Source organism: Musca autumnalis, unplaced genomic scaffold (genome assembly GCF_047663935.1).
Source record: "Musca autumnalis isolate F117 unplaced genomic scaffold, ASM4766393v1 scaffold_2, whole genome shotgun sequence".
Lineage (NCBI taxonomy): Eukaryota > Metazoa > Arthropoda > Insecta > Diptera > Muscidae > Musca > Musca autumnalis.
This window is the reverse complement of record NW_027411755.1, coordinates 107,921,043-107,934,915: the sequence shown is the minus strand read 5'-3', so window position 1 is coordinate 107,934,915 and position 13,873 is coordinate 107,921,043. Positions and strand designations below refer to the sequence as shown.

Below are 13,873 nucleotides of genomic sequence, written 5' to 3'. Positions count from 1 at the left end.
TTTTTTACAGTGTAAAACAAGATTATGTTTCTCAAGCGCTGTTCGAGCTTTCTCCAAACAGTTTGAAGTCCTTTCATTGCAAACATATAGAACATGCTTTCGTCCGAAAATATGTCTTGATTCCGGAATACTGGAGGCTTTTTTATGTATTCATTAGCAAATTCAATATGCTTCTACATGTTAGTGATATGTACGGCTTTCGCCGTGCGACTATACAGTGATATTCAGCTTTATGCAGTATTTTTCTGGCGGTTTGTGCACAAATACTTTTTTGGGATGCCATTTTCACATTTTCAACAATTTTCGAAGTAATTATCGGACTGTTTGTTTTAACTATATTAGTTATGTTACACTCCTCCCGTTCTGATATTTTTGACCGTCCAAAACTAAGCTTTCACTGTCCAGATATGGACTTTGACTTCAAAATTCTGATTTGTTTATAGTTAATTACCACTCTATGGGTCATTATTATACCTATGTGTTCTTTTACTATCTGATGGATTTGAAAACGCAAAATAAACCATTTTGGAGGCATTAAAAATATAATTTTTACATTGAAAGTTAATGCCAAGAAGCTCCTCCTTGAAATTCAATCATCACTTTTAACTTTAAGTTGAGCGGAACGCTCTAAATCTGTTCGGTAAATCCAAAATATAACAAAATGAGCAAGTTGAAAGTTTTCAAAAATTAAATTTATGTCGAAAATAGCCGACCTTCGGCCGGGATTTAAAATCATAATATCTTTCCAAAATTATTTTTTTGTCAAAAATCATATGGTTTCTCGGGAACAAATTGAATACTCTACCAGCTGACGGAAAAAATCTGAAATTTTTTTTAAATTGTAAGTTTTTTTCTAAGAAGCCGGCCTTCGGCCGGGTATTTAAGACTTTCTCCTATGGACAGGAGCCAATTTAGGACACGAAAACATTTTTTTAATTTAATTTTTTTTCTTACTTTAACAAGGGGATTTTCGGAACTTCAGGGGCCCATATCTCGGGACCTCCCCCAAACAAACTTTACATTTTTGTAATCAGGACGTAAAGATATACCTGTGGTAAAAATAGATTTTCCCCGCCAGCTGGTAGAGTATTCTATTTAAGCCGTTTCTCGGAACTTTCGGAGCATATATCTCGGGAAATACGTGCTTCCCCCACATGGTATCTATATATATCAAAGAGTAGTGAGGTGAGTGACTGACTGACTGACTGATTGACTGACTGATTCATCAGCACCCAGACGAAACCGCTGAAGCTAGAAAGTTGAAATTTTGGGTGTAGGTTGCTGTTGGGGTGTAGGGGTGAGATAAGGCTGGGTTTTTGGAAATTCGACCTAGAAGTGTACGAAAAGTACTAAAAGGTACTAAATATGGTACCCTTTGTATTAGGCAAACGGTAAGAGCTAGAATTCTGAAATTTGGAATGAGGGTAACTGATGGAGAGCTAGAAAGATGTACCAAAGGGTTTTTGAAATTCGAACTATAAGGGTACGAAAAGTACTAAATGGTACTAAATTTAGTACAATTTGGATTTGTGTGAACGGATAGAGCTGGAATCCTGAAATTTGAAATTAGGGTAACTTGTAGAGAGTAACAAAGAAAGGTTTTTGGAAATTCGAACTATAAGTGCACGAATAGTACTAAATGGTACTAAATTTAGTACAATTTGTGTTTGGGTGAACGAATAGAGCTGGAATCCTGAAATTTGGAATGAAGATCACTGATGGAGAGTAAAAAAGAAAGGTTTTTGGAAATTCGAACCATAAGTGCACGCAAGGTATTAAATGGTACTAAATTTAGTACAATTCGGATTTGAGTGAACGGATAGAGCTGGAATCCTGAAATTTGGAATGAGGATCACTGATGAAGAGTAAAAATGAAAGGTTTTTGGAATTCGAACTATAAGTATACGAAAAGTAATAAATGGTACTAAATTAAGTACAATTTGGGTTTGGGTGAACGAATAGAGCTGGAATCTAGAAATTTGGAATGAAGGTCACTGATGAAGAGTAAAAAGATGAAGAAAGTAAAAAGTACTAAATGGTACTAAATTTAGTACAATTTTGATTTGGGTGAACGGATTGAGCTGGAATACAGACATTTGGAATGAGGGTCACTGATGAAGAGTAACAATGAAAGGTTTTTGGAAATTCTAACTATAAGGGTACGAAAAGTACTAAATGGTACTAAATTTAGTACAATTTGGGTTTGAGTGAACGGATAGGGCTGGAATCTTGAAACTTGGAATGAAGGTCACTGATGGAGAATAAAAAAGAAAGGTTTTTGGAAATTCGAATTAAAATTATACGAAAAATACTAATTGGTACTAGATATAGTACAATTTGGGTATGGGTTAACGAATAGGGCCGGAATCCTGACATTTGGAATGGAGGTCACTGATGAAGAGTAAGAAAGATGTACCAAAGGTCGAAAAGTCCTAAATGGTAGTGAGTTTAGTATAATTTGGATTTGAAGAGCTGGAATCCTGAAATTTGGAATTAAGATTACTGTTGGAATATAGAATTGAGATATGGAGGTAGCTTTGGAAAATCGTACTAATGTGCACGAAGTAGTACTAAATGGTACGAAATTCGCTATAATTTGTATTTGCGTGAACAGATTATTGTTGGAGTGTAGGATTGAGGTAGTTTTGGAAATTCCTACTTATGAAAAAGTGCTAAATGGAACTACATTGGCTATAATTTGAGTTGAGGTGAACGGATAGAGCTGAGATATGAAAGTACATTTTGGAAAATCGTGTACGAAAAGTGCTAAATGGTACAAAATTTGGTACCTTTTGGTATTTGCTATATGGTATAGAATTTTGTACAATTTGTGATTTTGTAAAGGGTAGAACTGGAATTTTGAAATTCGGTATTAGATTAGCAGTTGCTGTTTAGAGTGGAGGTAGAGAGGAGGTTTTGAAAATTCGTACTTATTTATACAAAAACTACTAAATAGTTCTCAAATGGGTTTCAGGAGAACTGGTAAAACTGGAAAACTGAATTGGGGTTAGGATATATGTTGAATATAAGGAAGTCATTTTTGAAACGTTTACCTATGTGTAGGAAAAGTTGGGTAACATGTTGATACAAAACCATTTTAAATAGCTAAGGTACTAAATTTGGTGTTGGGTGTAGGAACAAAGCTGGGATTATATAATTTAAAAATACGCTATTTGTACAAAAAATACGAAATGGAAAATATTTGTTATGAAAATCGCTCTAAAGTTTGAGACAAAGTTCTGAGTTTGAAAAATTGTACTGAATATTGCCCCATTGATTTGATGTTAACGCCAAGGAGTCTCTAAATAATGTACTGAAATTAAGTAGTCAAACGTGAAGTATCTTTTCAAAAAAGGTTTTTTGTTCTGACCGCTTTGGTATGTAAATTTGAAAACGTGGTCCAATGCTACAATTTTGTTAACTAGAAGGTATTTACTCCTGATATTAAAAAAAATTCTAAAAAAATCCTAAATCTTCAAAATTGCTCTTCTAATAAACGTGGATTGAAGTGGAGATTTTTTAAATTAAACATCTATATCCTCTGAGTATTCAAGGTCCAAATTTAACCCTCCGTTGGACACCAGAGTCTGGCCAGGCCTTTTTCATTTTATTTTGTATTTTAAACTGGGTTACGATAAAGCAATGAACCTGAGATTCCAGCTAGCTTCATGAAATTTTCTTACCTTTCAAATGAAGGAAACATGAAGTCAAAAGGATCACCAGAAAAGGAGCTACAAGGATTTTTTGACATACATATCACATTCGTAACACATGAGTCTGGTCAGACCCCATCCATTTTTTATTGAAAAATTTCCGAAATTTTTCTTAAAATTTGATTATTATTATTATTTGACAAAATGAATACCCTTTTATGAAACTTGTCGCATTTCACCCTACCATGTCTTCAAAATTGCACATAAAAAGGTCGCAAAAGCAGGATATGGGTTTGAAATCAGTGAATGTACCACAACCTAAAAAAATCCCTTGCAAATAGGGTTACACTTGTATTCTAGACAACTATACACGTAACTGGACTAAGAAGACCCATTACTTATCTTTTCTCCTCTTTTTGTGGGGTAGATTGGTCCAAATATAGGATTCTCCACATGAATTATAAGAAAATCCTTTTCGAGCATAGAGACAAGAAAACTACGAATTTTTTACTTCGTAGGCATATGTCCTGTTTTACTTACTTGATAATATCATTTAAATGTATAGTTTTTCGGCATGTTTTTTTGACAAATAAGGGTTATTTATTAAAGATTAGGGTCCTTTAAACATATTCTACAACATCTTATATATATAAAAATGGTGTAAAAAATGTATAGTAATTCATAAAATGAGAACGGCTAGGCCGATTTCTGTAAAATTTTTTGTCAGTTATTCGTATTTTCGAGGAGAAGGTCTTTACGGAAGAAAATTTTGGAAAATCTCTCGGGGAAAAGTCGGAAAATTGGAAAAATCGAAAATTGAGTTTTTGTATGAAATTTTATTCCTTAATCGCGAGACGAAGTTCGCCGGGTCCGCTAGTTTAATATAAAAATGTTAATTAAGTTTCCTAAAAAAATAAAACTATATGGGTCTGGCCAGACTCATGTGTTACGAATATGACAAACAATATTGGTGTCCAACGAAGGGTAAAGAAAATTGGACAATATACATTTGTTCTTCTTTAAAAATACACTAATTCGAGAGGTACCGTTATATGGGGATATACGAAAACGTGGCCGAAAATTTAACGGACCTATTCGGGTTCTGGGCGAAACCGCTAAAGCTAGAACCTTGAATTGTGAATGTGCGTGATTGTTGTTGTGAAGGGGTGAGATAAAGTTTAGTGTTTGGAAATTCGTACTGGAAGAGAATGCTGTGTTAGTGAAGGGGTAAAACCAGGAGTCAAATCTGATATTTGCAATATGATACGTAGTTTTGGAAATTCGAAATAAAAAATATGGTAGCTGTGTAGGGATGCGATACGGCATTTTTTTTTTTTTTTTAATTCTGACTACAATCGAAAAAATATTGGTAATAAAAATAGGTCTCAGTACAACAGAATCTCCAGTATTCACCATTCCCGTATTAAATATTGTTTATATATATTTCGTTTCCTTTCCGCATACGAAGTAGCGGGCATTTGCTAGTACATATATATTGGCGTAATCAGCATTCTGAATCCAGCCACTACATTCATCTTATGCCAAAATTTATTTTATTATATATATCAAGTATTTTATTACAATATAAGAAAACACTAACCTCCTCGCATTTAATTCTGTGCAAAACCCCGTAGATATTTTTGCTGCTGCTCAGATCAATATCTTCAATTAATGACGGAAGAATTTCAAGAATTTCCATTTCTAAAATACAATAAATATATTTTCGAAGAAACACAAGATAAGTTTTGACACGAAACGTAAACAAACTAGAGGTACGTAGATCGAAAAGTTCTAAGAAACTGTAGAGAATTTCCAGGAATCAAGTGAACCAGCTACGAAAATGCAGTCAAAACGAAACTTATAGCTCATTTAGACTAACCATAAATCCTCGACTGAATTTAATAAATCCATTGCATTTAGATACACCTTTGCTGGATTTAAATGGCAGTCAGCTGATTTTTGTTCATAGTACATTTACCAAGGTAGATGCATCAACCCGTCTGAACGAATTTAAAACATCAACATAAGTTGCTGTAAATTGAATTCGTTTCAAAAAACATACGGCAAATTACAAATTTATTGTTTATTATTGAAAATGTTAGCGCATTATTCTACTAATGCTAACTAATTAGCAAATAATGAATTATTTTATCGTTTAGACATCGCAAATATTAGTCTTGGTTGATTAAAATCAACTTTGTATATCAAAGAAAATTTATTTTCTTCGCCTTGTTTATAAATTTTGACATTTTAAATTATTTTTGTTGTAGCACTTCAACGATGTTTCTACATTGTTTCTTGTGCCAGCTTGCATCTTTTTGTATTTTTTAGCAACATGATGCAAAAAACAAAGTTGTATACGAGGATTTATGCCGGATTTAAAACAAATCCACTTAATACGAGGATTTATCTACGTTATAGTGCGGTTACACTACAGTTTTTTGCCGGGTTAACCCACTTTATGAGGATTTATTGCTTAATCTGGTCAAATCTGACCAGATTTGCCATACAAAAATTAAATCCTCTTACGACTGGGTTTATTTTAAATCCGGCACAAATCCACCAAAAAGACAGTGTTGTATTCGGCATTTGTGCAAAAAAATCCAACTCTACTCAAAAAGTACCAAAAGTTGCAACTGTTTTTGTAACAGAGTTTGTCGTGTTTTACACGTTTACGATTGGTCGCATGAGATTTTATGGAGTTAATAAATCCAAAGTTACTTGAAAATCATAAAATTATTTATTTTTTTACATTGGACACTTTTTTAACAAAAAGTACGATTGATACCATGATACAAAAATGTATCCCTGTGTGTAAAATATACCAATATGAACAAAGAGTGACGATATCTCACACGAGAAATTGTAAAAGTGTAAAACACGACTTTATTAGTTATTTTTTATGTATACGTAAACAAACATCAGCTGGCAGTTTATATCCTCGAAAAGCTAAGTGTAACCAGCAAAGATTAACCCACTGGATCTATTAAACCCAGTGGGTTAACCTTCAATAGTGTAACCGGGGTATTACCAAACTATATCAAAGTACGCATAATTTTGAACCTAGATTTGACCGGTGGTCAGGACAGAAAATTGCCTCTGGAAGCATCCCTACACAAACCTCGTCCAAACTGAACACATAGAATTGAAGATAAAGTCCACACGAACATTTCCACATACTAGGAATGTTCAATTTCAGTTTTTTGTTGAACAAAGTTGTCTATGTTTTATTTTCCCACAAGAGGGCAGGAAAGAATATCGCCTCTGGAATCTCCCCTATACAAACCTCGTCCAAACTGAATACATTAAATTGAAGAAGAAGCCCCCATTTCAGTTTTTGTTGAACATAGGCTTCAGGAGGCTTCCCTATATAAACCTCGTCCAAACTGTATACATGGAATTGTAGAAGGAACCCTAAAGAACATTTCCACATACCTGGGGCTGGATTCGTGTTCTATGAAAATTTGCAATGAAAAATATTTCCTTTATAATTTTTTTTTCATTTGACAGCCCAGCGAAAAGTTTGCCTCCAAAGAGGCAGTTAAATGATATGTACAAGTGATTTGGAAGTGCATCAAATTATGCATTTTCACTCATGATTTTTACAAGGGAGTGACCCCGGAAAGAGGCACTCCATTGCACCGCATTTTAACTGGCCCTTTGGCATTGCATTTTAACTGAACCTTTGGCACCGTATTTTAACTGAACCTTTGGCACCGCATTTTAACTGACCCTTTGGCATTGCATTTTAACTGACCCTTTGGGGTAGAATAGGAGGCAGTCCAGAGCACGTGTTTTGAATAACAAAATAAAATGCATTTATTATTTGTGTAAAACAAAAATATTAATAACTTTATTAAATTAACACAAATTATGAAAATTCTCTATTGAATTCAATCGCAAACATGTGTGTTTCCTCCGCTTTTCATTTAATCCAAACTTAAGTGCTTTTGCTTCATCTTCTAAATGGGTTTGATATTGTCTTCCCATCACCAGTCAAGATTTCGACATGTACTCCAACAGCACTCCATTGGGAAATTTTCTTCTCGTGAGTTACCGGAAAAATGTTCGCAAATTAAATATTATTTAGTTTGTATTAACAAATGTTTGGAAATGTTAACACGATTATCTCTTTTTGCCTGTAGAGATGAACAAACTGATTTATGTACATGTAGGGATCTCTAACAACTGCTAATAAAATGTAGTGAACGGAGTGCCTTTTTCACGACTCCGTTTGCACTGCATCCGGATGCTGTTAAATTGTGAGGAATTGGAGTGCCTTTTTCACGACTCCGTTGAACTGCCTCCGGATGTTGTTAAAATGTGACAAATGGATGTGATTCTTTGGATTGCATCCAAATGCGGTTAAAATGTGAGGAATGGAGTGCCTTTTTCACGACTCCGTTTGAACTGCATAAAAACATGCCGTGAAAGAACTAGTCTACATTGCACTACTTCCAATTTATTTTGCTGGGAGTTTTCTCCTTTATAAAAGTTTTCAGTTCACATTTTCATACAAACAGAATTGAGACCCTGGGCCTGGATTCTTGTTCTATGAGAATTTAAAATGAAAAATATTTCCTTTATAATTTTTTTCATTTGACAGTTTTTTCCTTTACAAAAGTTTTCATTTCACAGTTTCATAGAAACAGAATTGAGCCCCAGGACTCTTCAATTTCAGTTTTTTGTAGAACAAAGTTGTCGAAAGGAAATTTTACTTATTTTTGAATATTTAGTCGAATAAGTTCAAAGCATGTGAAACAGACACGATAATATAGGAATAATATATTTTGTGAAAAAAATTTAAATTTAAATTTAAATGGCAGTCAGCTGATTTTTGTTCATAGTGCAATTACTAAGGTAGATGCATCAGCCCGTCTGATCGAATTTAAAACGTCAACATAAGTTGCTGTAAATTGAATTCGTTTCAAAAAACATACGGCAAATTACAAATTTATTATTTATTATTGAAAATGTTATCACATTAGGCTACTAATGCTAACTAATTAGCAAATAATGAATTATTTTATCGTTTATACATCGTAAATATTAGTCTTGGTTGATTAAAATCAACTTTGTATATCAAAGAAAATTTATTTTCTTCGCCTTGTTTACAAATTTTGACATTTTAAATTATTTTTGTTGTAGCACTTCACCGATGCATCTACCTTGTTTCTTGTGCCAGCTTGCATCTTTTTGTATTTTCTAGCAACATGTTCCAAAAACGGAGTTGCATGCGAGGATTTATGCCGGATTAAAAACAAATCCACTCAATACGAGGATTTATTTTTGTATGGGAAATCTGGTAGATTATAGACGGATTTTACAAATAAACCCTGATAAAGTGCTAAATCCGGCTAATGAAGTCATATCTAAATGACCTATTATCTGGTGGTTACAAAAAACAATTTTGTGCAGCAAGATTAATAGTACGTTTATATATAACCGGATTTAACAAACCCACTGGTTTTCAAATGTCAATTCCTTTGCTTATACGTCAAATAAATCGTCATTAAGAAGGTTAACCCTGCAAAAGACTATAATATAAACATGGCCTAAGACCCGTTCTTAAAGTCCATTTTTGTTATCCTCTTACCTTAAGAAAAGTAGGGAATAAAGCTCGCATTACCAGTGATTTGTTATTAAATCTTCCATTTAAACTAGTCCCAATTTACATTAGGCGAGTTTACTTGCGGCAATTGTCAGTTTGATGGAGAGAAAGGTGAGGCATATGGCAACCCTTTGCCTCTCAGCCCCCTCTCTCACCTACAAACTGACAATTGCCGCAAGTAAACTCGCCTAATGTAAATTGGGACCTAAAAGCCACTTTCTGTATGTCCAAAGAAGAATTTGTGCAAATGAAACACGCCCGAACTTTAGTTTTCGAAATAGTTTTACTTTTGCTATTGGTTGATTTGAATTTGCTGAAATTTTTTTCTTACTCTTGATCCAGCATACTCTCAGGCGCAGTTTACATTTTAACAGGGTGTTTTTGTAAAAATGCTTGCCTGTCACACGAACCGTTCGTACTAAAACGTATACGTTCAAAATTTGGTTCTTGTAAAATTTTACGAACCATTCGTTTTTATCTGAAAGCTTTCGTCCATTTCGTAAAAGCTTTTATATTTCAGGGTTTCCATGATACTTATTTTGTGAATTTTGCATAGGCATCTGCACGTAAAATGTGTTACTTGGTTGCAACACCGATAAACAGATGAAAAACAACAAATAAGAAAAAAATGTAATCAAATTTGTCCAAAAATAATTGTGATAATATGAAGAAACGGATGTACATGTACGCGTGTGCTTCTATGGAAATAAATAAAATTGCATTCCCTTCCAGTTTTCGTGTGTTTTGTGCCATTTATTACTCAAATTATTTAATTTTCGTTCAAAACGATGGGTCTTTTCCATTCGTTTATTTTTGACGTATTCGTTCGTCTGATTTTGTTACGAAAACCAAAAAAATTACGAAAATAAAAAGCTTTCATTTGTTTGTCACACGAATACAAACGTCAACCGCTATGAAAACCAAATTGTGTCTTCGTTCATAAAATCGACGAACGAATGGGCAAAAACTTTTTACAAAAACACGCTGTAAAAGGAACCCAAAGATCCTTTTAATTTATCTGACGCTTATATCCCATTTAGATATGACTTCATTAGCCGGATTTAGCACATTATCAGGTTTTATTTGCTAAATCCACCAAAATCTACCAGATTTCCCATACAAAAATAAATCCTCGTACTGAGTGGATTTTTTTTAAATCTGGTATAAATCCTCTTATACAACTCTGTTTTTTGCAACATGTTGCTAGAAAATACAAAAAGTTGCAAGCTGGCACAAGAAACAAGGTAGATGCATCGGTGAATTGCTGCACTAAAAACAATTTAAAATGTAAAAATTTGTAAACAAGGCGGAAAAATTAAATTTGTTTTGATGTACAAAGTTGATTTTAGTCAACCAAGACTAATATTTGCGATGTCTAAACGATAAAATAATTCATTTATTTATTTTGGATGGGCAAACAGCGATAAAATAATTCTTTATTTGCTCTTTAGTTATCATTAGTAGCATAATGTGCAAACATTTTCAGTATTAAACAATAAATTTGTAATTTGACGTATGTTTTTTGAAACGAATTCAATATACAAAAAATTCTTTTGACGTTTCAAATTCGATCAGATGGGCTGATGCATCTACCTTGGTGATTGTGCTATGAACAAAAATCAGCTGACTGCCATTTAAATCCTCCAAAATGTATATCTAAATGCAATGAGATTTGTAGTGGATTTATTAAATCCAGTCGAGGATTTATGGCTAGTCTAAATGAGCTATTATTCTTAAAGCAAACATGTAATGCTTGGTTTACATTTACGAAATCCACTCGATTTCAACTGTCAAATCCATAGGTTAAACGTCAAATGAAATCCAGATGAGATTTCATTTGACGTTTGAGCTATGGAATTGACAGTTGAAATCGAGTGGATTTCGTAAATGTAAACCAAGCATAAGAATAAAAACCGGGTTTTTTGTCTGATAACGACCAACATTTAACTACCGAAATGATGTAATAATGGGCCTAATAATAAGCTTACATTTACGAAATCCACTCGATTTCAACTGTCAATTTCATTGCTTAAACATCAAATGAAATCCAATTGATTTCAGATGAGTTTCATTTGACGTATACGCAAAAGAATTGACAGTTGAAATCGAGTGGATTTTGTAAATGTAAACCAAGCATATATATACCAAGACCCATTTACCAATTGTGCGATTCTGTAGTGCGATTCTCTAACTCATTTTTTGAGCTATAGTACGGCCACACTAGAGTTTTTGCCGGGCTAACCCACTTCGAGAGGATTTATTGGACGTTGGCGCTATGGAATTGACATTTGAAATCCAAACCCACTGGGTTAATCCGGTTAAGTGTAACCGGGGTATTAAGTCCAATTTACATATGCACATTAAATGATTTCGTTTTACGAAATCCTAGAATCAAATGAAGTGCATTTACATCTGTTTTTTTGCGTCATTTGCTTACGCACACAATCGCACATACACACATATACAATAACACAAACACACGCACACAATATATTTATACAGAAAAAATAGGAATTTCAACACAAATGTGTATCAAATAACTTAACTATTAATTCCAAAAACAAAAAACATAATTTTTGCAATTTGTTAACCATTTATTTTCACTTTTGTCATCGTTTGAGTATTTTTGTTTTTCTACAACACACACAAACAAACAAAGACATCATAAAACAGTTGCATTTTTTGGTAGTTTATGACGAAAAAGCAGGGTTGCGTATAATAGTATGGTGTTTTCGTGCGTTGTTTAGAATAAATGACGTAGCTATCGTCATTTATGTTTGTATGGTAAATGACGCAAAATGTTGCCTGTTTTAGCAAATAAATGACGAAACAGCTCTAAATGACGAAAAAGTTGCTAATGTAAATTGGACATTATAGTTCGTTTATTTATAACCACTGGGTTTCAAATTTCAATTCCATTGCTTATATTTCAAATAAAGCCTCATAAAGAAGGTTAACCCTATATCGGTAAAATTAACCCTCTGTTTTTGTAACTACTTTTTGTTCGTTCGTCTATATTCGTAATGATTTGGATAGCTCAGCCCTTAGATGACATACATATCTAATTCTTCGTAGACACGTTCTATATATAGTTAAGAATTCCTCATTCAAAAATCAGCGTTCCACATTTACGCTAAGGCGAGTAAATCGATCTACAAAATTTGACAATTCGTGCGAGAACATAAATTTTTTTTCCAAAAACAGGGGGCAAAGGCATTTAATTTCGATAATAATTTTCGGTAAGTTTGTCGGTAACTCAAAAAAAGAGTTAGAAAATCGCACTACTGAAACTTTTTTCTACCGAACCGATATCGTTAATTAAGTCCCGCTCCACACTAGAGTGATTTTATTGAAGTAATTTCATGAACTTAGGCATTTTTAAATCGGGTTCCATACTAAAGTATTTTTATGAAAATGCTGGAGTGGGGAACTCGATCTATTAACGACTAATTTCATGACATTTTTCAATGAAATCGCTCTAGTGTGGACCGGGAATAACAAAAATGTTCGTTTGAAATACCGAATGTGCTATTCTGTAACTCGATATCGATACTAGGGATAGTAGTCCGGTCAAAATAGACATGCGTATAAGGGGGAAATAGCAAAAATTCCCACAAAGCTGAATTTTGGTGGAGAGCTAGGGTTAGCCATTAGAAGCAACGTCCTAATGTGTGCAAAACAAGTTATTCGGGGTCAAAGGTCATTTTTGGAGGCATTATTCAGTTTTTTCTTTAATTTTTCTCAAAAACGGTAAGACTTAACAAAAGCCGGCTAAAGTAAAAGTTGTAGATTCAATAAGTGTCTACAAGAGTGGTATTTATGATTCTTAAAAAAGACTTACCATTTTCGAGATATCGCGATCTAAAGGTCAAATAAAAAATTAGCCGCGTAAGTACATTATGACGCGAACCAGCTAAAGTAACGACGCTATGTGTTAGATACTTCCGTAAGCTTTCAAACGATATCCACTTTGCAGTAATCGGTTCAGTAGAACCGGGTCTAACCCGGTTTTTAAATTTGGCCTTTTGGGTCGAATAACCGGCGAACCGGATCCGCAACCGTTGAAAATTATACATTTCCGTAATCAGCGCAACAAACCCTACCTTCGGACAAAACTTGAAAAAAAATCGGAGAGTTTTCGTTGGGGTCGTTCCCGTTGGGCTTTCGATTATACATGTGGGTTAAATGGGCTATTTTCGCATAAAATGACTCTAACATTGAATAACTCTACTAAACACGCTCAGATTTTGTTGAATTTTTTTTTAGAAGATAGCTATAATTTCGCTCTTCAAGAAAATATATATCACTTCGCTTATTTTAGCCGGTTCGTCTGAATATGTGCATATTTCCCTTATAAGTACATAAAAATGGTTCCTCCTAGGAAAAAAATTATAAAAGTCAAACTTGTAGATAATTTTCTTGTCTACAATATTTACTTTAGTCACTTTTTGATTAGATCAACCGTTTTCAAAAAATAAATCCCAAAACATAAAAAACCCTTAAAATTTGACCTTTGACCCCGAATAATTTTTTTTGCACACATGGGATCGATGGGGACTTTTAGGACGTTGCTTCTAATGGCAAACCCTAGCTCTCCACCAAAATTCAG

At 33.7% G+C, this 13,873-nt stretch overlaps 1 protein-coding gene across 3 annotated transcripts in view; it reads right to left on the bottom strand.

Moving 5' to 3' along the window:
• Positions 1-13,873, bottom strand: part of Cog4 (conserved oligomeric Golgi complex subunit 4) — a 342,681-nt gene that overhangs the window by 266,948 nt on the left and 61,860 nt on the right. For 2 of the 3 annotated variants that reach the window (XM_073968721.1, XM_073968719.1), the window contains exon 1: positions 5,254-5,451. The exons of the other annotated variant lie outside the window; for it this stretch is intronic. Coding sequence is in view for 1 of the 2 variants with exons in the window: in XM_073968719.1 (XP_073824820.1) it covers positions 5,254-5,352 (99 nt within the window). In the remaining variant the exon portion in view is untranslated. Of the gene's footprint in view, positions 1-5,253; positions 5,452-13,873 lie in introns of those variants that run through there. 3 annotated transcript variants of the gene reach the window in all.